General features: G+C 32.5%; 1 protein-coding gene across 1 annotated transcript; it reads right to left on the bottom strand.

Annotated features, from left to right (window-relative positions):
- Window positions 1-16921: 16921 nt before the first annotated feature.
- LOC112501224 lies at window positions 16922-19049 on the bottom strand. Its single transcript, XM_025104929.1, has 4 exons — window positions 18876-19049; window positions 17902-17976; window positions 17557-17697; window positions 16922-17383 (listed from the first exon to the last, which is right to left on the bottom strand). The coding sequence occupies exons 1-4, from the start codon at window positions 19047-19049 to the stop codon at window positions 17072-17074; spliced, it is 702 nt and encodes a 233-aa protein (XP_024960697.1). The 3' UTR covers window positions 16922-17071.
- Window positions 19050-23692: the final 4643 nt, after the last annotated feature.

Genomic DNA, 23692 nt, shown 5'->3' on the forward strand with positions numbered 1-23692 from the left:
CAGTTAGTTACACGAATTCATATATTGGATGAAATCGGATAGGGATGAAATCGTTTAGGGATGAACGGGTTTAAGAGTTTTTAAGAGTTTTAGACAAATGCTTTATAAGATAGTATATATTTTATAGTATTAGTTAGTGGTGAAAATGCACATACACTTTTTGTGTAACATATGCATTTTCAAGGTGGATTAAAGAATGACAATGTCGTTTAATGTGTTTTTAGTCAATTTTTATTGTTTTAAGACATTTTTTTTAAAATTTTTTGATTGATTTCAAAAGACTTTTTTGGCTTTTTGTTTGATTTTGAGGGATTTCTTTAGTTTTTTTGGTTGATGTTATATTTTTTAAAATCCCAAAGCACCCTTGAAACTATAGCAAGTGCACCTTTCATACCCCAAATTTTTTATACTTATGAGGCTTAATTGGTCCGCCTTTGGTACCAGATAGTAAAGCTTGACTACAAGTTTTTAAATCATTTAAAAATAAAATAGAAAACAACCTAACTTGTTGTACATGGACCTCCATGTCTTCATCTCCCTCCCTACACCCCAACGTCGAAGATTGCAATCTCTGATCCCCCACAACACAATGCCAACGGTTGCAAGTCCTCTTGATCATCATTCACCATTTTTGTAACAGTTCAAATCATTAAATTAAAATGATTATACAAATACAATTAGAGGAAAAAAAATCAAGCCTTGGAAATTACAACCAAAAAATAGAAAAGGGGAGGAAAAAAAACTAAAGAAAATAACACACAAAAACAATCGTTTTTCTATTGGAATGAAATCAAATTGCGCTCTTTTAAAATGGGGTTTTGGTTTCAAAGTCAAAAGGTGGAAATTATGGGTGTAAGTTGGTGGTTTTGATCGTAGCATGTATGCTAGTGGGTTTATGATGAGGTTGTAGGGGTGTGGATCTCGTTTTTTCAGCTGATGAAGCGAAGGAGGTGATCGAGGAGAGAAGGCAGGGTGGGGGTCATAAAAAGGGACGCTAAAGGGATGGTGGAGGTATAGGAGGAGGAAGGTAGCAGGGTAGAGGGGGATTTGTAACACCCCTAAAATAGAAGAGAATGTAAACCATAAAATGATAAAGCGTTTACTTAACAAGAATGCATGGAAGTTAACAACGTACTAATCTAAACCAAAACTAGGTAACGATTACAATTGGATGTCACTATGATCACTAAAGGAATTCTATCCAAATGAATCGCCATGTAACTCCGAAAGGTAGCATCTCCAAAAATGCCTCTACTGACAACCAACACTCTACTCAAGCATTAGTAGCATCACCACTTAGAGATCTTGTCATACATTTTATTTAAGAAAAAAAGTTAGGCTTAAGGTCTAGTGAGATCAAACAGCTTGTAATTAGAATCAATAACAAGAAAACCGGACAACATAAAGCTTTAGCAAATTGACAATGCCAACATTTCATCACAAAGACAATGAAGTCTACAACACATCTTGTGGTGACGGGTGAGACCCGATTTTCATTGATTGTGGCAAATAAAAAAGTAGGTCACGAATCTATGTTATAGAGCTCCTATTACGATTCTATGTTATAGAGCGCAAGGGTCGCCCGTACTTTTGACTAGCTAAAAAACATAAGCTTGTGTGGCTTGTGCTTAGGCCGCACACCAGCCCACGTTCGGCACTATTTCTCACCCATTTTTGCTCATTTTCAAGGTTTATCTTGCAAGACTTCCTACCAACACTTATACCTACCATAAGAACTTAGGGGCTGTTTACCAAATCTTATCGGGTAAGTGCTGTCCGGGTAAGAGTGCTGACCCGGGTAAGTGCTATTCCGGTAAGTGCTGTCCCGGGTAAGATTGTTTACCAAATATTTTTGGTAAGTGCTTACCAAAAATATAGTGACCATTATAACCCTATTTGTAATTATATATTGAATAATATATGATTATTTTTAAATAAATGCTTACCAATAAAAATAATACCATTTTATTTCTTTTCATATATTATTTATAAAAAAAAACCATCAAATACAAGAAGAAGAATAGAGGGTCACACACATACTCTCTCTCTCTCTCTCTCCCCCCATTTTCACCTTCTTCTTTTTTTGGCTATCCATATTAGAGATGGCCAAAAACCGGTCCCGGACCGGTCCCAATCGGTCCTCACCTTTCTCATAACCGGCCATAACTGGTCCCGGCGTAACCAGTCCCGGTCTCGGTCCCGGTCCTGGTCGAAAATGATAGGACCGGTATAGGTACTTTATAACCGGTTATGAGCCGCCGGTCCCGGTCCCGGTCCCAACCGGTCCTTACATTAAAAAAATAAGATTTTTATTTTATTTTTTTAATGATATATATTTTTAATACATTATAAAATTTACAATTGGGTCACTCAAATACACTTTAAAAATGCGTTTTAATATAATTAAAATATACGTTTTCTTATAAAAATACATTATAAAATTATTTAAAAATACATTTATTTATAAAATTAATTGAATTTTCGAGCTGGGCAGGGCCGGTCCATAGTCGGTCCCATAACCGGTCCCGGTTTTCGGTCCCATAACCGGTCCTTACCGGTCCCGGTCCCGGGCCGGTCCTTTGTCGGTCCCGGGCTGGGCCGGGCCCATTTGGCCATCTCTAATCCATATCATGAAGGCCCAAGGGGATTTTAGCAATAATCCAAGCCCAGATCATATCCCCCAAATACAATACCCAGCCGGCTTCAGCATACCAACGATTCTTCTTCAAATCCATACACAAAAAWYCCAAGTCTTCAATAGAATCCTCTTCGAAAATCAATTGAAGCATTAGACGAGATAGAGGAATGATCGAGACTTCAGGAAAGCAAACAAGAACATCTTCAATCGACCCATGAAAATCAAATCGGCCCCTAGGGTTTCGATTAGGGTTGAGACGAAGAGCAAAAAGTCGATCTTTCCACCAAGAAAATGAAGAAATCTCGCCTACCCCTTGAATAAACAGATCAATACAGGCGAAAGATTCTGATTCTTTGATGAAGACAATCGATCTGAAAGAATAGAGGACACGCATCACCTTCAAAATCACAATGAAAACCTAATTGTGTGAAAGGGGCAAGCATGGAAAGAAGAAATCTGACTCGGGTAAGCAACATTTTCGTGCGGTCTCCGTCAGCATTCGGTCAGCATCTCGGTCAGCTTCCGGTCAGAGTGGTAACTTGGTAAACAAACTGACTGCTGACCGAGTCAGCTTTGCTGACCGGTCAGCACCTAGTAAACAGCCCCTTAATGAATGCCATTTTCTTGATCAAAATATGATTAAAATCCAAAGTAACTATATTGTAAATTCACGGGTGTTACAGTATTACTAAAGATCGTTGTTTGGGAAAGGGGAGGGGAGCTTATGTTAGCCATCATTGAGATGGAGCTTATGATGGCATCAAAAAGAGAATAGTAGGGCAGGATTACTTGGGGTGTGAGGAGAGAAAGGAGAGAGTATATAAATATAAATATAAATATAAATATAAATATAAATAATAATATATTATTTATTTTTAGTAGAAAAATAAATAAAAAGGTAAAAAGATCAAAATACCTCTTAGTTAACAGCTAAAAATTTAACACAGTTAGCCTCAAGGATGAAAAACTAAACAACCTGAAAACCACAGTAACAAAAACAACAACTTCTAAAGACCAATGACGAGAAACAGCAAACCATATGGACGAAAAATAAAATGATATAGATTTATGTGATTATATAGCTACATGAGCATTCAATTATAAAATAACAAACATGGAAATGAGGAAAGGCAAAAAAAAGAGAGGATTAAACATCATAACAATAAAAATGTTAAACCAAAAAAATCTAAATGTTTTGATGTAATTTGTTTGATTTAAATTTTAACTAACTCAAGCGTGGTGTCTGATTGGTTTGAGTTTGACTCTAAAGGTCAAAAGTACCTGGAGATCTCAGGTTCAAATTCAAGGAGAAATAAAAACTCCCTTGTGGCCACGGATGTTCAAATGCGATGACTCCGGACGATCTGCAAAGCAGGCGGCGGTTGCACTGAGATTAGTGGGTTCGCATAGCGGGTTGGATATCCAGGTTAACAAAAAAAAACTTTTTTAGCTCTAAAATTAAAGTTTTAATCATCTTTTTAATCAAAATTATTTGAACAAACACATCTAATGGGTGAAACGATTGAAATATGGATTTATATTTTCATATGTTTTTTATCCATATAAACCTCATGATATAAAGTTATGTGATTAATTATTTTATAAGTGAATTAGGAATTTGGTCTTAATGTTTCGATGTTTTTCTGACGAGGGTTTTTATGGTGTGTTTATTATGGTTTTGGTTTATGTGGTATTAAATTTATTTTGGTCATGCTTAAGGGGTCGTTTACCTTAACATTTATCCAGGAAGCGTTTATCGGTAAAAGTTAATACTCTCACATATTTTACAAGGTAAGATTCTAATCCATTGAAATAACATTGTATGCAATAATTTATCGGTAAACGCTAATGAGGTAAGAGTCGTCGCTCTCACAGAAATATGATATATCCATTTTGTATTTAATTAAATTATTAAATAACTCTCTCTCTCCCCCCTCTCTCTATCTCTCAAAATTTAACAACTCTCTCTTTTTCCATATTCCCATGTTGTATTATCAAAATTAGCATTTTATATAGGCGAATGATCGTGTGAAAAAGTGAGAAATGTAAGACGGGATCTGGACCCTTGATTATCTTTAATCTCAAACTCACTCATTAATCGTGTTTGATACAGGGATTGATCGTGTGCATCTCAGTGCATCTCATCCTAATGTGCATAAAAGAATGGAGATCACTTCTTACGTTTCTCCCATTAACTCTCCTTCTCATCGGAACACAACTCTCTCTCTATATATATATATATCTAGAGAGAGAGAGAGAGGAAGGTTCAAATGAGAACGTTAACTATTCAAGAAAACAAGAAAAATGTCATTAATGTACAAAATCATATGTGATTTTGTATATTAAAAAAATTTGAAGCGGGAGACTTTTGCCGCGACTAAGTCGGGGTAAAAGTCGCGGGGAATCATGTATGATTTTGTATATTAACGACAATTTTATTGTTCTCTTAAATACTTAGCGTTCTCGTTTGAACATGTCTATATATATATATATATATATATATATATATGTGTGTGTGTGTATATATATATATATATATATATATATATATGTGTGTGTGTGTATATGTATATATAGGGACATGTTCAAACAAGAATACGGTCAATTTGCGAGAAGGCAATAAAGAATATGGACCACACAATACATTTATTTAATGTGTGATGTATGGAGTGCACCACACGGATTGCCATTTTCTTATATATGCATAACGACACATTGGATTGAGCCGCAATCGTGGCATTTATTCAAACGTGTAATCACGTTTGAACCGTTTGGTGTGCCACATTCAGGTGCACGTCAATTTTCAATTAATAGAAGATGTCTTACATTTTATAATTTATCTGCTAAAATATTTAGCATTTCATTTGATAACGCTAGTACTAACAAACTATGTGTGAAAAAATTAAAGTGTCGTTTGACACATATTTTAAACGAAAAATTATTTCATACACGTTGTGCACACATAATAAATTTAGTCGTTCAAGACGGTTTAAATACTTGTGAACCCGTAATAGATAAGTTTAGACTTATGTTGCGGCGAGTTTTCACAAAGGGAAAGAAAATGAATGCGGAATATATAAAATATTGCGAAGATGTTGGTTTTAAAACTTTGGGACCGAGGTTCGATTGCTCATTAGATGAAATTCGACTTATTTTATGGTTGAAAATTTGGTAAAACAAAAAAAATATACTTTTTCATTTTATAAACACCATTATCCGCAAAATTCTATTTGGAATATTGATTAGGCCGTGGATGAAGGATTGTACGATATTGTTAAAAATGCGACAACACTTTTATCCAGTATTTATTAAACACTTTACTTTTAAATCAATTATATATTTTGGCAAGTAAGATTGCACAATACGAATACCATCACGATTGGGGAAGGTTGATGAGTTTAATGAAGAAGAAATTGTTAAAATATTTTATGAACATCACATTTTCTTTTTTTTGTGTTGTGGCGTTAAACCCGTATTTAAATGTTATATGTGTTGAAGTTTTAATTATACATATATGTGTGGCCTTTAGTTTAGATACGGCTATGGATAACTCTTTTTTAACGAAACAAATACATTTGTTTAATCGTAACTTTCAAGATTTATTTGATCAATATAAACATTTTTATGGGGGTGGATACCCAACAACAAAGCTCTTCAAGTCGTGGATTTACGGATTCTAGTTCTTCTAGTGGTCATCGCCAAAGTTGGAAAAAGTTGATGACTAATTTAATGAACGATGTTTTAAATGAATCAAGTAAAAAAAAATAGATTTGATAACGATTTGAGTGAACTAAATATGTATGTACATACTAATTTTGTGGTCGCATGCCCAGTAAATGACGTCGAAGATTTTGAAGAAATTGATCTATTAGATTTTTGGAAACAAAAGCAACCTCAATTCCCGGTTTTGGCATGCATGACACGTGATATACTAACAATCCAAGCTAGTATCGTAACTTCGGAGTCTGCTTTTTCTCTTAGTGGCGGAATCATTTCGATACGTCGGACAAAACTAAGCCCGGAGTCCATGGAGTGTTGCATTTGTTTGAATAATTACTTGGATAGCGTTAATAGATTTCAACACACGACATCGTTAGAGGTGGAGATTGAAGAGGTGGAAGAAAATGGAATCGTCATGAGACTAAGCACGCCGCCAACTACCGATACCGACGACACTTACTCACAATATGACGATGATGAGAAACTCGACATTGATGATATTGATGACCAATATACAATTAGAAGAATTCAAGAGACCGGAAGTCTCAAATCAATCCGACATGGGATACCGATGATGAATAAATGTATTTTCAAATAATTGAATATTTGAATGTATTTTTAATTATAATAAAACGTATTTTTAAAGTGTATTCGAGTGACCCAATTACAAATTTTATGATGTATTCAAAAATTCTATCATTAAAAAAATTAAGTTTTTTTTGGTAGGGACCGGTTACCCATAACCGGTTATGAATCAAGTTAAACGGGCTCTAGTATGATGACCGGGACTGGGACCGGTTATGAGCATCATTGTTCCGGCCCAGCCCGGGACCAGATTTTGACCATCACTAGATTCCAGTCAAGGACCTAGCCTAAACCGGTCCCAATTTTTTTTTTTTCCAAAAACCATTTTTGAATGTATAAAAAGTTTTGTTTGAAGATTTTTTGGACAATATCTAATTGGGTCATTCAAATACATTTTAAAAATATTTTTTACACAAAAATGTTATAGACTTTGTTTATAATTGTGTTTTTGAGATTTAGTATTGGAACACTTAAAGAACTTCAAAAATGTAAAAAGAACTTGAAGATCTTATAGAAATATTGAAACACTTTATATATAATTTATAAAAACTTAATGTTTTTTTTAAAATCGGGCTTATATATAACCGGCCTCCGGCCGGGTCTTGAATTTTCATAAAAAGTATAACCGGTCCCGGGTAGAACCGAGCCCATTTTCGCCATCTCTAGTTTTCATTTTCAGCTTAGATGATGATATCTTCCGTGCTTTTTCGCTTCTGAATGTTTTCACATTATGTACTAATTGTCTGTGTAAAGCCAACTTGAGAGGGGCTATGTCCGATGAAGTACATCACAATGTGTAATTTTCAAAAAGTATCAGGTAGCGTTACTTTACAAAGTGTATCACAGGATGTATTTTCATGATTTTATGAAGGGTCACAATGTGCATTTCAGTTGTTTTCGTTGCTTTACAAAGGACATCACAGTGTGCATTTCAGTTGTTTTCGTTGCTTTATAAAGGGTATCATAGTGTGTATCTTGTATGTATCATGGGTATCATTTGTATTTATCTTTCTTTAAGAGTGTCAATGTTTTTTATGTATCACACCGTGTATCTTGTGTTCACATAGTGTTTGCTGGAATAAGGTTTATCGCAGAAAGGAAGGATAAAATTTCTAAAATACCTAAAACGCCTTTTAATAAAAATTACCAAAATTATTAACTTTCGCATTTTTACTTTAATTTTTGTTTGAGATTAGATTTCATAATTATCACAAATTATTGAGTTCTTTCTAGAACAGCCCTATATATAGAGAGGGGGAGGGGGAGGGGAGTATACGAAAATGGTAACCAAATAATATAATAAGAAAACAGTTGAATCACATGTGATTTACACTAAAATTACTTGTAAAATCACATGTAACTCACACGACTTTGGTCGCGACCTGAGGTTGCAAGGCCACATCGACCGAACAGTCTTGCGTTGACCGTTAGTATAAAATCACACGTGATTTAGCCATTTTCATATTCTTTTATTTGGTTACTATTCTCATTTGAACCTCCTTGTATATATTTATATGTGTGTATATAGGCTTGAGTTCCGGTGAGAATGAAAGTTACTGTGAGAATGGTAAGAAAAGATCTCTATCCTTGGATCATTTATAATTGAAAAGAAACATTAGATCAAACTGATGAGATATACCAGATCAATTCATTTCTAAAAACAATTCATAGGTTGGTTTGCGATTAAAAGTGATCAAAGATTCAATTTATTTTTTTATATTTCTCATCTTAACTCTTATTCTCACACGATCATTCGTGTGCGTATATATTACTTTTTTTTTATATAGGAAATAGAAAAAAAAAAAAAAAACTAAAGAACTAAAATAACCCTTAATTTTAATGGTGTTGATTAAAGATACCATAGCCATAGCAAATTGAATACCACACAAACCAAATATATAATAAACATATCTAAACATCAAAAGTAAAGACAAAATCTATAATTCACTCTATTTTAGATAACTATAACTATTATAATTATAATAATAATAATAATAAATCCATATTATAATACATTTTGTCATGATATGAAAAAGTTCAAATGTACATAAATTAAATACATTATCGAGAACTATTGCAGTTGTATACAAACAAACCAGGTTTGGTTCAATGGATTCAAAATTAAAGATAAGCAAACACGACTCAGATACGTGTATATAGGATGATAATCGAATCAAATCATAAAAAAATTATAAATTCGTGAGAATTGATATAAAAATATTTTTAAATGATTTTTTCCCATCAAATACTATAATCTTAGTTATTGTTTCACATATATTTGTGTTCATATGTTAAAAGAAGTTCCATGTAAAACTTTCTTTTTGTTTCAAACAAAAACACCTTCATTTTACGAAATTACGAGAATACCTTTATCACATGTGATAATACACGTAAGGGGACCTGGTTGTGTATGGATGGCATGTCCAACAATCTAGGTTTTGTCAAAGATTGTGTATGTCTCTGATTTAGTATTATACATGATGGGTTATAGTATCACATAAAGAACATCCTTATCATATGTGATAATACAAGTGAGGGGCTAGTGGTGTATGGATGATTTGGCCCGCAACCTGGATCGCTTCAAAGGTCGTTTGTATCTCTCATTTAGTGTCACATGTCACATGTGTATCATATGTGATGGAATATAATATCACATGTGATCAATTGAGAGGCCGTTTACCAAACGTTACTCGGGTAATTGAACACCAAGTCACATGACCTTACCGGTTGAATATGGTAAGGACCAATAATCTTACCCGGTAAAAGTGAGACAAAGACCAAGGGCCTGTTTACTTGTGGATTAATGAGCTTAGCGGATAAATGGGCTTATTCGCACAGACTTTCTAGGCTGTTTACTTCGGGCTTAATCGCTCAGAAATGGGCTTATTCGCCCAGATGAAAGAAGGAGCTTGTCCAGGTTAAGTCGGCCAAAAGACTGCCCTACCCTTCCTTATCTTATTGTGTGTCTCCAAGAAACACCTCGCCTCTTCTCCTCCATCGATCGACAGCCCTAATCGCACATATCTTCTCCATCGATCGACAGCCCTCTTCTCCATCGCTCACGGCCCTCTTCTCCTCCATCGATCGACCGATTGATAGTCTTCTCCATCGCTCACGGCCCTGTTCTCCTCCATCGATCGATAGGTTCTTCTTCATTGCTCACGACCCTCTTCTTCATCGATTGATAGGTTCTTCTCCATCACTCACGGCCCTCTTCTCCTAATCGGTAACTACTATACTCCTCCAGTCGATTTTTTAATATTTGTTGGTATACAAGTCACAGTCGATTTTTTGATGTTTGCTGTTCTTCAACGATTTTTGAATTTTTTTTTATGTGTATTTGCTGTTTTATGGTTGTTGTTGATGCTGTTTGATGTTTGCTATTTATGTATTTGTTGTTTTATAGTTGCTGTTTGATCACATGTATAGCTACTGTTTTGTGTTTAAAACACTTGGTTAAATAGTTGGTTTCATTTGGGTTTATTCAACAACTAGTTTTGTGCACCGTGCGTTGCATGGTGACGATAATTTAAAAAAAAAATCAAACTAATATTAAATATTACAATGTCAGCTCATGTATATATCATTTTCTTTTATTAAAGTTATAGATTATAAATATAATGATTAATTTATTGACCTTCATATTTTTTTTGTTTGTATTGTCATCCTGACAATTGTTATTACAATCAATCATTCTAATACATAACTAAAACTTTAAACCATCATTAAATAAATCTCTTCGAAATATTAAACAGAACAATTTTTTTTTGATTTACAGAATATATAAAAAAATTAAAAAAAAATTCTCCATACAAAGTCTTTAATATCGCCGCCTGCATAGTAAAATCAATTTATCGCCAATAAAAAACATCATTTTTTCATTACATATTTTAAATATGATATTATATAAATAAATAAATATAACTTTAAGCAAATTTAARTAATTTTAAGCATAATAAAACAAAGAACACATATCATATAATATAAATAATTTAATAAGAGCAAACAAATACACATACAAAAAACACATGGATATCACATTTTATTTCTTTTCAAATAAATAAATACATAAACATCATTTAAGTGTCATTTTAAATAACAATCAGTCACATGATATATACTGGTTTATTAATAACCACAATACAGAGAATGACATAAAAAATACAAATTGAGAAACTCTATAAATATAAAAGATGGAGAAGAAGATTTATAATAACAAAACTCCACATAGATCACACTTAATCATAATTTAATTGTTGTCAGAAAACAAAAAATAAAAACTTGAATAAATACAAAATATTAATAAAACAAAATTASGCAAAATAAAAAGACACATAAAAAGAACGCATACACAACATAAATAAATTCCAAAAATAAGGATGACCAAGAATCATATTCAATAAAATATAATAGAGAATAAATTTTTTGAACAAAACATTCGTCAACAACATATAACCCACACAAATCATAAATTAAGATGTAATATTTGTTATCAAAAAAAGTTTAGAGGAATAACATTCAGTATGTACAATGAAAACATTCTACATAACAAAAAATACAATATATAATGCATAGAAAAACAAATGTAATAATAATTAACAAAATATAATAACATGGAATAAAAAGCACCCATCAACAACAAATAACCCACGCAAATCATTAKATAAAATGTAACAATTCTTACATGAATTTTATGGAGAAAGAACAACAATATCAACGATAAAAAAATTCTGCAAAAAAAATACAACACATCAATAACAACAAATAGCTTACATAAAAACATAAAATAAATCATAAAGAATGTTGCTTCCATCTTGATTTTGACATTCGATTGTGTAGTTTGCAATATGATAGAAGAATTAGTAAAACAAAAGAAAAAAACGTTAAATAAAATATAATATATATAGATGAGATTAAAAAACGGAATAGAAAAACGAAAGGTATAGAACATTTATAAGTTAATAAAAGACAATTAATATAACCAACAAAATAAGTCTAAAAAAATCTAACTTTTTGAAAGGAAAAAAAAAAAAGAATTATGAAATAATTTTTCCATAAAGTGTCACGTAAGAAACTCCATATTTTTACTTTTAGATTTATGTAAAATAATGATACCAAATGCTCAATTAATGACATCTTTGGTTTGGAAAATTTCGTTTTCATTTTGGAAAAAATAATAAAATACACATTTTTCATTCATGGGTAAAAAAGTATTTAACTCATTTAACATTTCATAAATTCAAAAAAATGAGAAAATCTCTTTGAATAATAATCTTGTGACAATGTCTCACGCAATTTATTGTATGTTTATTTTAATTAATAGATGGAAAGATGGAAATAGTATAATAAATATCAAGAATGAAGATGAAAAAGTTGGGGGTTAAACTTTTTAAAATTACCAAAACAATTCATTTTCTAAAAATTCCATTGTCGTTTATATATCAAATATTTTAAAGAATAAAAGATCTAAGAAAAAAGAAAGATAAGCTTCACATTTTCTAAATAATATAATTTTTACATACCTTTTTTAAATCTTTTACATTTTCTTCAACTCTTATTTCTTCATTTCTCACCAAGCGATTTCTATAAATTGAAAAATCTTGAAGTAGTCAAAATTTAACATGATTATCAATCACGTATAAATAGTTATTGTTAATGGAACGTAAATTTGAAAAAGATTTATCATATCCTGTGATTACAAAATATAAAAATTTAATTCGAATTTATATGATTCAATCGTAAACATAAGCATATCCTATGATAACAACAAATCCAACAATATTGAAAAAGAAATATGTAATAACAAATTACATTTTTTAATGAATATAATTTCTACATACCTTTTAAAATCTTTGAATTCTTTTTCAACTCTTACATTCTTCATCCCTCACTAAAAGAATTTATAGGATTTCATTTTGTTTATCATTGAAACTTTGAAAAACAAATTTCATTAAGAAATAAAAGAAAGTAAATGAAAGAGCAAATCAAGAGTTGGAGGTTATCCCGTGATTACAAAATATCAAAATTTTATTCGAATTTATATGATTCAATCGTAAACACAAGCATATCCTATGATAACAACAAATCCAATAATATTGAAAAGAAATATGTAATAACAAATCACATTTTTTAATGAATATCATTTCTGCATACCTTTTAAAATCTTTGAATTATTCTTCAACTATCACCTTCTTCATCCCTCACTAAAAGAATTTGTAGAATTTCATTTTGTTTATTATTGAAACTTTGAAAAACAAATTTCATTAAGAAATAAAAGAAAGTAAATGAAAGAGCAAATCAAGAGTTGGAGGTTAAACTTGGGTATACAAAATTACAAAAAACCCCGTTTAATTATGAACTATACATTCTTTATAAAGGGGTAAAAAAGTCTTTAATATATTCAACATTTAAAAAAATCAAAAAATTGAGAAAAAAGATAAGAGAAGTTCTAAACATTAGAAGGTGCCACCTCATTATGCTTGGTTTCTTCTTTAATATATATATATATATATATATATATATATATATATATAGATTATTAAACAGCGCGTAGTTCATCCTCAGGGGTAAATTAGTCATTTTTGTTATTCAGACTGTTGATTCAGATAGAAAAGTAAACAACAACATAAATTTATCCAGACAGACAAATTTATCCACACAGACAAATTTATCCATACAGGACTTAATAGAAAATTTGATAAACAGCCTCCAAGAGTCTTATGCGATAAGTGAGAGTGACGACTCTTACCACGGTAAGTGCTTACTTGGTAAATTGTTACATACGATACCGTTTTGGTGGACTAAAATCTTACCTGGTAAATAAATGATAACGTTAAATTTTACTGGCAAATGTTTACCGGGTAGGTGTTTGTTTGAACTCTTATATATATGTGTGTGTGTGTGTGTGTGCATGCACGTGTGTGTAGGCGAAGATTGTATGAGAAGAAGAGTTAAAGTGAGAAGGTAAGAGATTTGGACCCTTGATCGCTTTTAATATCACCACCACTCATGAATTGCGCTTCTCACGGGAATTGATCCGCTGCATATCGATGCATTTCATCTCCTTGCATCTCAAAATGAAGTGTATCCAGTGGTGAAGATCTCTACTTACCTTTCTAACCATAACTTTCATCTTCACCGGAATCCAACCCTGTATATTATATACATATATATGAATCTTCTTTCGAAAACTCATGAATAACCTTGAAACTAGTGCATCATATGATGTTTTTTCATATAATACTAGAATTTAGTATACCAATTATTTTACAATGTGTTTGTTTCACATGTATTTGTTTCACAACGTGAACCAACCTTTCTAACATGTTTGTAAAACAAAAGTTACATATAAAAGTGTTTCACCTTGTAAACCGTATACATATGAAACAAACTCATTGTAAACCAAATATATATTCATCAATACATTAAATGCTAGTCATAGATGATTAAAAAAATCATATAAAATAATAATTCTCATATATCAATATGAAATAATACATTAAAACTTATCTTTTACATTTATAATATATAATTTGATATAATTCTGATATAAAATAAAATATAAATTTGAATTATTAATGATTGATATAAAAATGGTAAGAAAAAATAAAGATGAAAATTATTGTGACAAGGAAGGCATCAGACATCGGGTGTGTGTTCTCTCCAATGGTATACAGATGTGTGGCCAATAACAGAGCTGCAGTAGCACAGATCTAGAAACCATAACACTTCAATACCACCAATTTTTTTTACTTATTTATCAAATCACATGTAATTTTATACATGATATTAATATAAAATCAACTGTGATTCGGTTGTTTTCTTATTTCCTTAAATACACCACAGACTCCATATATATATATATATATATATATATATATATATATGTAAAGAAAAGGAGTTTTGGGAGGGGTTATGTTATATTTATGGTAGGGTTGTGGGATTTCATTTGGATGATAAGACTCCAAGTTTGACCACTTTCCAATCACACCAGCTGTATCTATGATTAAACAGAGTACACCCCCTGCTCTGCCATTTCCTTAAAAACAACCCTTTCAATAATTACCCATCTTCCCTTTTTTAACCATCATCATAAATACATTCATACCATTACCATACTTTTATTAATAATTATAATCTATTTTATAAAACCCTTTTGGACCATTAATTATTGTGAATTCATGTAATATCTTTTTTTAATGATTGTACAAATTCAAGATATCAAAGGACAATTCGTTTTAGCACGTCGCTAACTTATTCATTCTATCTATGATTAAAAAACAGAGTACATCACGTCTCTCTGCAATTTCTTGGAAAAACAGTACTTTCAATAATTACCCATCGTACCTCTCTCTTTTGCTTCCTATCACCAAACACATACGTTTCAATCTAATTAACAAATCCCGTTTTGTAACATGATGTTACTCATATATATATATATATATATATGTATTTTTTGTGTTTAGGGTTTTAAAAGAAAGAACGTATAATCAATAATGATGTTAGGTTGTTTAGTGACGAAGAAATGGTTACATTGAAATATGGAAAAAGGGGGAACAAAGGCCATGGGAATGTATCATGGACTTCACGAGCTTCCCATGCAAGAATTGCAGAGGGGTCATGCTACAAGGAATCTACTACTATTAATTGGACACCACTTTTTTACTTTTTTGTTACATTAAAATCTTATCGTATTGTTTACGACTTATATATTTATATGTATTCGTGTATGGAAAACGATACAGTTTTGATCAAGTGTTTACACATGTACAGTTGACATATGACGTCAGCATGTGACCTTAATTGTACATCTCCATATTAAAAACGTAATGTATTGTTATAATGTCTTCTAAATGAACTCGTGACAGTAAAAGATGGTTAGAGATCACTTTATCGTCGTTTGTAAAATATACATATAAATAGTTTCATGAGTTAATTATGTTTTCCGAACCCCTGTTGTTTGTTAAAGCTGCAATTTTTGTCCCTATGATACAGAAAATTTTGATTTTCATCGCTATGGTTTGTAATTCATTGTTATCTTCATTCGTGGTTGTTTCAGTTCCTATGGTTTACAGTTATTTGCTATTTTGATCCCTTGTGCTTTAAAGGTAAAAATTAGTTTAGGGACGGAAATATCAATATATTGAAAGCCATAGGAACGAAAATAGCAATAAATTTGAAACCATATGGATGAAAATAACAATTTCTAAACTATAGGGATGAAAATAAAAATTATTAACAAAACACAGGGACTAAAATCGTGATGTAGTGTAATTTCATAGTGTGTATTGCATATGTTGCGAAAAGAACCTGGTAACACATTTATCTAGTTTATGGTTTTCTTTCATCATTTTTGTGTATCTTTGTAAACGGTTGGCTTAATTAATAACAACCAAAATCATGAAAACATTTTTGATGTCGGATTTTGCGGAGAAAGTTTGGTCAAATTGTTGTAGGTTTGTCTATCATGAGGTCCCGCTTGTAATAATCTTTCTGTACATATCTTCTGGTATTTTTGACTTTTGGAATCAAGCTCAGAACGTCAGTAATTTTATAAAAAAGACAGGATATGTACGTAGATGTGAATATTGTTTATATATTATTATGTACCATTTATTTAAGCAGATAAATGTGAAATATATATAATTAAATATAAAATTGATGTTGGGATGAGAAGAAACATTAAATGGTTGTCATATCAAACTGCATCCTTACATACCATTACCATGTGGTTTCTACATACTTAAAAAGGTTTCATTCTATTTGGGCCCCAACGCATCACATTTTCTTTACCATTCATTCCATTTCCGATAATAATGTAATTCATTATATTTATATATATATATATATATTATTCAACATCAAAATATTCATTTATATATATTATATATATATATTTGCATATGTGCAAATTCCGTTACACCGATACAAAATTGGAAGAGTCGTGTAAGACACCTACCGATGGTTTGCAAGGGAATTGCTACGTAGCGCATTTCCTATCGACATAGCTACTAAATGAGCGACGAGATTGGGGAAACGAGAGTCATGGATGTCGCCTTATTACGAGACAGTGACAAACCTAAATAGTAGTATTCAAGAGTAAACAATAAAACACGGAGATTAACAAGCTTAAGAAAGGGGCGACCGTTGCGGGGCCCCCTTTCTTCTGCTTCCAAAGGAAAAGAATTTAGGAAGAAAGTCGTTGCGTTTCTTCTTCGTTCGCTCGACCTCCGGTTTATACGAGATTCTCGAGATTCCCATGCCGGAATCGGAGCCTGACGAGTCTTTAAACTGCATGGAGTCGTCAAGGACGGAGTCGGAAGTGATGTGGCCATCGTCATCCATTTGAAGTCCTTCGAATTGTGAAAAGGCGAAATCAGTCGCATCAAACCTACATAAAACAGTCGACAAGTCTTCCTCTTGGTATACCATGTGATCAACCTGCAACACCTCTTTCTGTCAGGTCCCATAAACCCATGGACAACACTTAAAATGCTATGTTTCACAAACTTGTTCATAAATTAATTGTTATTAGATGATGATGTAAAATGACTCAAAAGTATAAATGGCAAGTGGGTAATTGAAACGCTACTTAAAATGAAAGATGATTAGACCTTGCAAGAAAGGGAACAGAAGTGGAAGGGCTCCTGTAGGATTCTGTCACAGGTGAAGCACGAATTAGCAGGGCCTTTACAAGACCTGGTCTGTGCCCTCTGGTTCAAGAATATGACTTTTGCACTGTTGATTGTATATGGCTGCAAATAATTAAAAGGAGATTATATATATATATATATATAAACAACTGTATCTATATATCTATGTATCTTTTGGGTAAGGGACCATACCCTTGTGTTAAAAGGGTTGGCTTTGTAAAAGGGTTGGATTTGAGAAGTAGTAGGTACAATATTCGTTCACAGTTCACAAGAGAAATTAGTAAAGAATTAAGGGTTAGAGTTTACCTGAACAAAAGAACAGTCAATGAGCTTCTCGAGGTCGTCCAATCGAACAACATCCTGGTAAACATATCTTCTCACCTATCACATGAAGCCCGTTAAATAACACACCCACTTGTCCCCTCATCCGTACGACTCATCACCTACCCTACCACCCACCATATTCATATTCATATTCATTATTATGCATGCTTGCTTGCTTCTTTCAAAGCCATTTATTTGTTTGCATAGAATATGTGATATTATTATTAATGGAAAGAAAGAAAAAAGAAAATAACAAGTTTGAAAAAGTGAGATGTTGTGAAAGAGATGGGTCTGATATGAAAAAACAAAATTGACCAGAATAGAGGGAGTATTTGGTCAAACTTCTACTTTCTTTGAAAGCAACAGCTGAGAGAACCTCTGCAGGTGAAAGCAATGCCTATTTTGTATACACATTTTGTCTATATCGTCATAAATTTATATAACTACTACAAAACCATATCTTTTTTTCTTTTTCTTTTCCTAAACCAATCTCAATCTCAATCTAATTACCAATTCATATTTAACCACTAATCTTGTCCTTCATATTCCTATCATTTCAGCTTCTTACTCAAATATTATAGCTTTTTTTCTTCTTCCTAATTTGGGATAATTGATCAAAAAACAATCATTTTACCAGAAATTGGAAAAAATATAACTAACCCCGTTTCTTGGTTTTCTTTAAATTCCATGCTTGATTAATTAACAAAAACAAGAAACTTTATTGCAAAAAACAATTAAATCCCATTTGTTCCTTCTATTCTCATACAAACACTTAGATTTGGAAAGAAAGAATGAAGCTATAATGACTTGATTGATTCAAGAATCTCAAATTGAGCTACATATATAAGTACCATATCTTAGATGAAACTTGGCATCATGTTTATTAAAGAAAAATAGGAAATTGATATTGGAAAGACTGTTGGGTAATTAAAAGAACTATTAAGTGGAGTGAGTACCTGAAGGAGGGGATGAGAGTGATGAGTAGGGAGGCAGTGAGGGCAAAAGCTTTGACAGCAATCCAAGCAGTATATGTTCTTCTCATTCTTCCTTTTATTCTCATGGACCCCACATATCCCAAAGAAACTCTCCCCCATTAATCCTTCCAACCATGCAGGCAGCTTCATCACCATTCTCTATCTTTCTATCTCTGTTTACACTTGTTAATATATATATATATATATATATAAGCTAGGGGAGTAGAGGATGGGATAGATGATGATGCATGTCCAGAGAAAGGTCCATGTAGATGAGTGTAGGGGATAAAACCTCCAAATAATAACGCAACACATATGTCTATTTATACTCGAGGTTCAAGAAAAAGGTTCATGTCGTTTTCAATACGTTTTATATATTTTCATTTACCCCCCTTCTTCTTTCTATCTTTCAAGATTTTCCCACATAACTCTAATTAATCAAATATATACTCCCTTCTTCTATCAAATTTCACAAAACGTTGTATTTACAAATACATCATCTCCTTGTAAGATGGGTCTTTTAAATGTAAAAATAAGTAGAATAATATAAATGTTTATAACTTGTAAATGCATGGATTTTTACAAGATCAATTTAATTATAATTGTGTTACCATTCAAAACGTAAAATAAAATCGTTGCAAAAAGTAATTCATTATTTTTCCATTCTAATAATTTTACTAGAATGTGATGCAGTTTTCTTAGCATCATCTAAAGATGGCAAACGTAACCGGTTCTTCGAAACCGGTTAAGGTTAACCAAAACTAGGCCGGTCTATAACATGTTATGAAAATACGAAGGGACCAATCAGGCAGGATATGCAATCAGGCAGGCCCAACCCAAATGAAAATCCAAATTGGTCCTCCACCCAAGCACCAGGCCTTGTGTAAACTTTGTGTAAATGGTTACAAGAACCCAGTGGGGGGATTGGAATGGTTTTCAAGTATTTTATGACTTTTAAACAATTTATATTAGTTTTCGAAGTTTATGTTTTTATTTAAATTTATATTTATAATCAAATAAATCTTATTTTTCATATAACTTTTATTTAATTTATGTTATATGTAAACCAAAAAAAAAAGATCAGGCCCAGTTATAACAGGGTAGCACTGGTTATGTGACCAGTTACTACCGGTTATCGAATTTTTACCTAGCAACCATTAACACAAGGACACATTTAACATGATGTATGCATTAAGCTAACAAGTGTTATTACATTATAGACAACCATGACAGGAAATTTATCATCGTTATAAGAACTAAAAACAATGGTTACATTACAATAATTTGTGATATAAAATCAACAAAAGAGATGAAAAGAAGGATATACTTTAAAGATCCAAAAAAAAAGCCTCACATGAACGTGACTAAGGTGTGTCACTCCGACAATCAAACATTGAGATGATAACATAACAGGAACACATGCTAAAATAAGTGTTTTTTAGGTTATCATAAGCACAAGCAGGCAATTACTTCGTATGCATTTGACTTGATGTTGAATTATTTGAAAGAATATAGAGCAGTTTGCGCAACTTACTTCGGTTCTGTTCATGGCATCTCCTTCATATGCTGCTTTGCTTTTCCCATTCCTTCTTCAGCTATACCATGTTTTGTCTGTGTTCTTGGTCTGACTTCCTGATTCTTCTTCAGCCATTTGTTTCAACCATTCTTCTTCTTCAGCCATCTGTTTCAACCAATTCTTCTTGTTTTTCATCATAAGTATGCATTCGAAGCATCATTGCCATAACCTTTGCCCTTATAAGTAGAATCAAACTCTTTACCCTTTAACTACATACGTAATTTTGCTTCCTCTTAACCACAAGGGTGGTGCCTAATTGGTTTGAGCTTGGCTCCAAAAGTCAAAAGTACCAGGAGGTCCCAAGTTCAAATCCAAGGAGGAATAAAAATCCCCTTGTGGTCACGGAGGTTCAAATGCGGTGACTCCGGTCTATCTGCAAAGCAGGTGGTCGCCCTGGGATTAGTCGGCTCGCATAGCGGGTTGGATATCCAGGTTAATCAAAAAAAATTGCTTCCTCTTCTAAATCCTTCCAAGTGAAATAGACCTAGCAGAAATGCCAAAGGAGATATCAATTTACAGAACCATATAAAAAATATGGGCCTCTATCAGATGTTATAAACATAATCATCAAAAAGCCAAGGGCTTTGAGACAATCTTAGAGATTTGGAGCTTGAATTGAACTCGCAAGAAGGTCTAAAACCTCTGTTCCTTTCCACATCTGGCTGTGATCGTAACTTTTGTGCTTGTGATAATAGATCGGGATTGAAATAATTTGTGAGGTTTATTCCTCGAAATACATATATCCAAAACTTTTAATTCATCTTGATTGGGTATACTTTGTATATTCTGCATCCTATTGAGATAAGGGCTAATTTTTATGGACCATGAATTGAGGTAAGAAGTCTAGACCTGTCACGGTTGATGAAAGTGGGTTTCCAATTTCCATGATCATACTTAAGATTGCAGTATTTTCTTCATAACCAAATGATGTCATAATCTAAAAAATAAGGGGCTTGGGAGCAGGTGGGTAGTTAGATAGTCCAGCCATCCCCAATACAGACCTTTGGATGCACAATTGCAAGAGACTTGTACCAAGAGGTCTTTAGGAGATATGGTGGTTGGAAGATTTGCATGGACAAGTTGGGGTGGAATATACAAAAAAGTTGCTCTTGGATAGGTATTTAAGGTTGTGCAACAGCTGGCTGGGCCATTTAGCTGTGCACAACACACACACATGCGTGTGTATATAAGGTCTAGAAATTGTAACTTCTATTATTTTGAGAGCAAAAGACGACATCAACATGAATTACTCAATGACAACAAACTTAAGACATACATGTATAGCATTGAAACTTGTAAGTTGTAACTTACACTCAATTAGGAATACACTTCCTCGTTCATCTCTATTAACTTGAAGAAGTTTTCAAGAAAGTAATTTGCATACTAAAACAGGATCCGAAGTACTGTAGCAACTAAAGATGGATGAGATATCACTTCATGAAGAATGGCACCCAACCTAAAATAGTAACCATATCGATCATAGCAAAAATTCCAAAATCATATCATTCTTCAGCAAAAATGCTTGGTTGTTTCTATTGTAAAATTTCTCATTGTCGATGCAGCACGATCATAATCATTGGCTAGACAGAGCCAGGTTAAACCACATAGATAGCAAACTCTGTATTCTTGTTCTTGTTTATTTGCAAAGGTGCAAGAATATGGGATTATAAAACATGTAATGGTAGAATGTATGACCCGTATCTGTCCACACAATAGTTCTCTACATGTGTAGTCATCAGAAGCCAACAATTATCTTTAGGAGCATAATTACGGTATCAACCAAATTTAGGAGGATCCCTCTAAAATGCTCCATTGCATAAATGCTTAATGCCAGGGGAAGAACCAGGAATTGAGGGGTGTGGCATTACTTTCATAAGCTAAAATGACTACAAGCAATCTTTTAAGAGGTCTTGGTTCATATAAACAAAACCATGTCATAAGCATTTACATGACAATTTTTTATTTCCAATTTCAAACTAAAACAATCATATTTGGTTTTAAGAACACCATAATAGAAGGAAAGATTGACGGTAAGTAAGCAATTAACTTCAGTTTCAATTTTAGACTAATCAGACAAAAAAAAGTCTAGTTTGTGCAATAAAAGTTTTGCTGCATCACTGCCTTGACCTAGGTGAACCCTATTGATCATTCAACTATTCAAGGTGCTTAGCAGCACTGAAGTGGGCAAACAGACGAATGGAATACACCATGTACACTAGACACATAATTCCTACTATTTTCTTGCCCTCATGAAAATTTATCTGCAGATTACTCTTGCTTTTAAGGGTAAGTTGGTTGATAGATAATGCAAACGGGCTGTAAATGGAATTAGTTTGTTTATCGTAAATCAAATGGGTAATTCGTGTACGGAATTAACAATGTCAATAAAACATAGCCAAACAAGAGCATATTAGGGTTCGATAAAGTGGTAATTGACCTATATTCATATTTAAATTGATACAATAATAATTAATCGAGAATGAAGCGTAGAAGTTACACACCGGACTGAAACCAAGACCTTGATGAAGTCCATGCTTTAATTGGGTGGAAGCGAATCTTGCTAAAATAACTTAACAAGTTGAGGATTAGGGTTTTGAAATAGTAACATTAACGTCGATGACAAGAGATGCTAGTGGAAAGAGAGAACCAAGGCTCTTACAACCACTAGAGTGCAATTCCGTTACCGCCATAGAGGGTCCGACGGCCATCTGACTCCGCCGGGACTACAGGTGACGGCACGGCTTGACGAGGCGGCCCGCGCGGTAACTGGTGGTGGCATTGCAGCAACGCCCGGTAAAACTATTTAAAAGAAAACCTAGAATTGCTTAATGGTTAATAATTAACTAATCAGACTCTCAAAATGAAATTAACTGATGTAATTGTTCAAAATGAAATTAAAATACTTAAGAAGTCAAAGAATCTCAAGATATAAGATCATTAAAAAGGTTTTAAAATTATTAAAAGACATATTTTTTTTTTCGTCAAACAAAATTTACCTTTTAATGATTCAGAGATTTTCATTTAATGAAACTATTAAAAAGTAAACAAACAATTTCTAAACACCGGTACTACATGTTATAATTTTAAAAGTTTGATATTTTTATTTCTTTTAATATTAACATTGTTGGTGATTTTAGTGTCATCAGGTTATTTAAGTGTAATTAGAAGTAATATCGACTTCTAAGAAGGTTTTATATTGTGTTCTAATACAAGTCAGGAGGTA

Source organism: Cynara cardunculus (assembly GCF_001531365.2).
Source record: "Cynara cardunculus var. scolymus isolate 2C chromosome LG 1, CcrdV1, whole genome shotgun sequence".
Taxonomy (NCBI): Eukaryota; Viridiplantae; Streptophyta; class Magnoliopsida; order Asterales; family Asteraceae; genus Cynara; species Cynara cardunculus.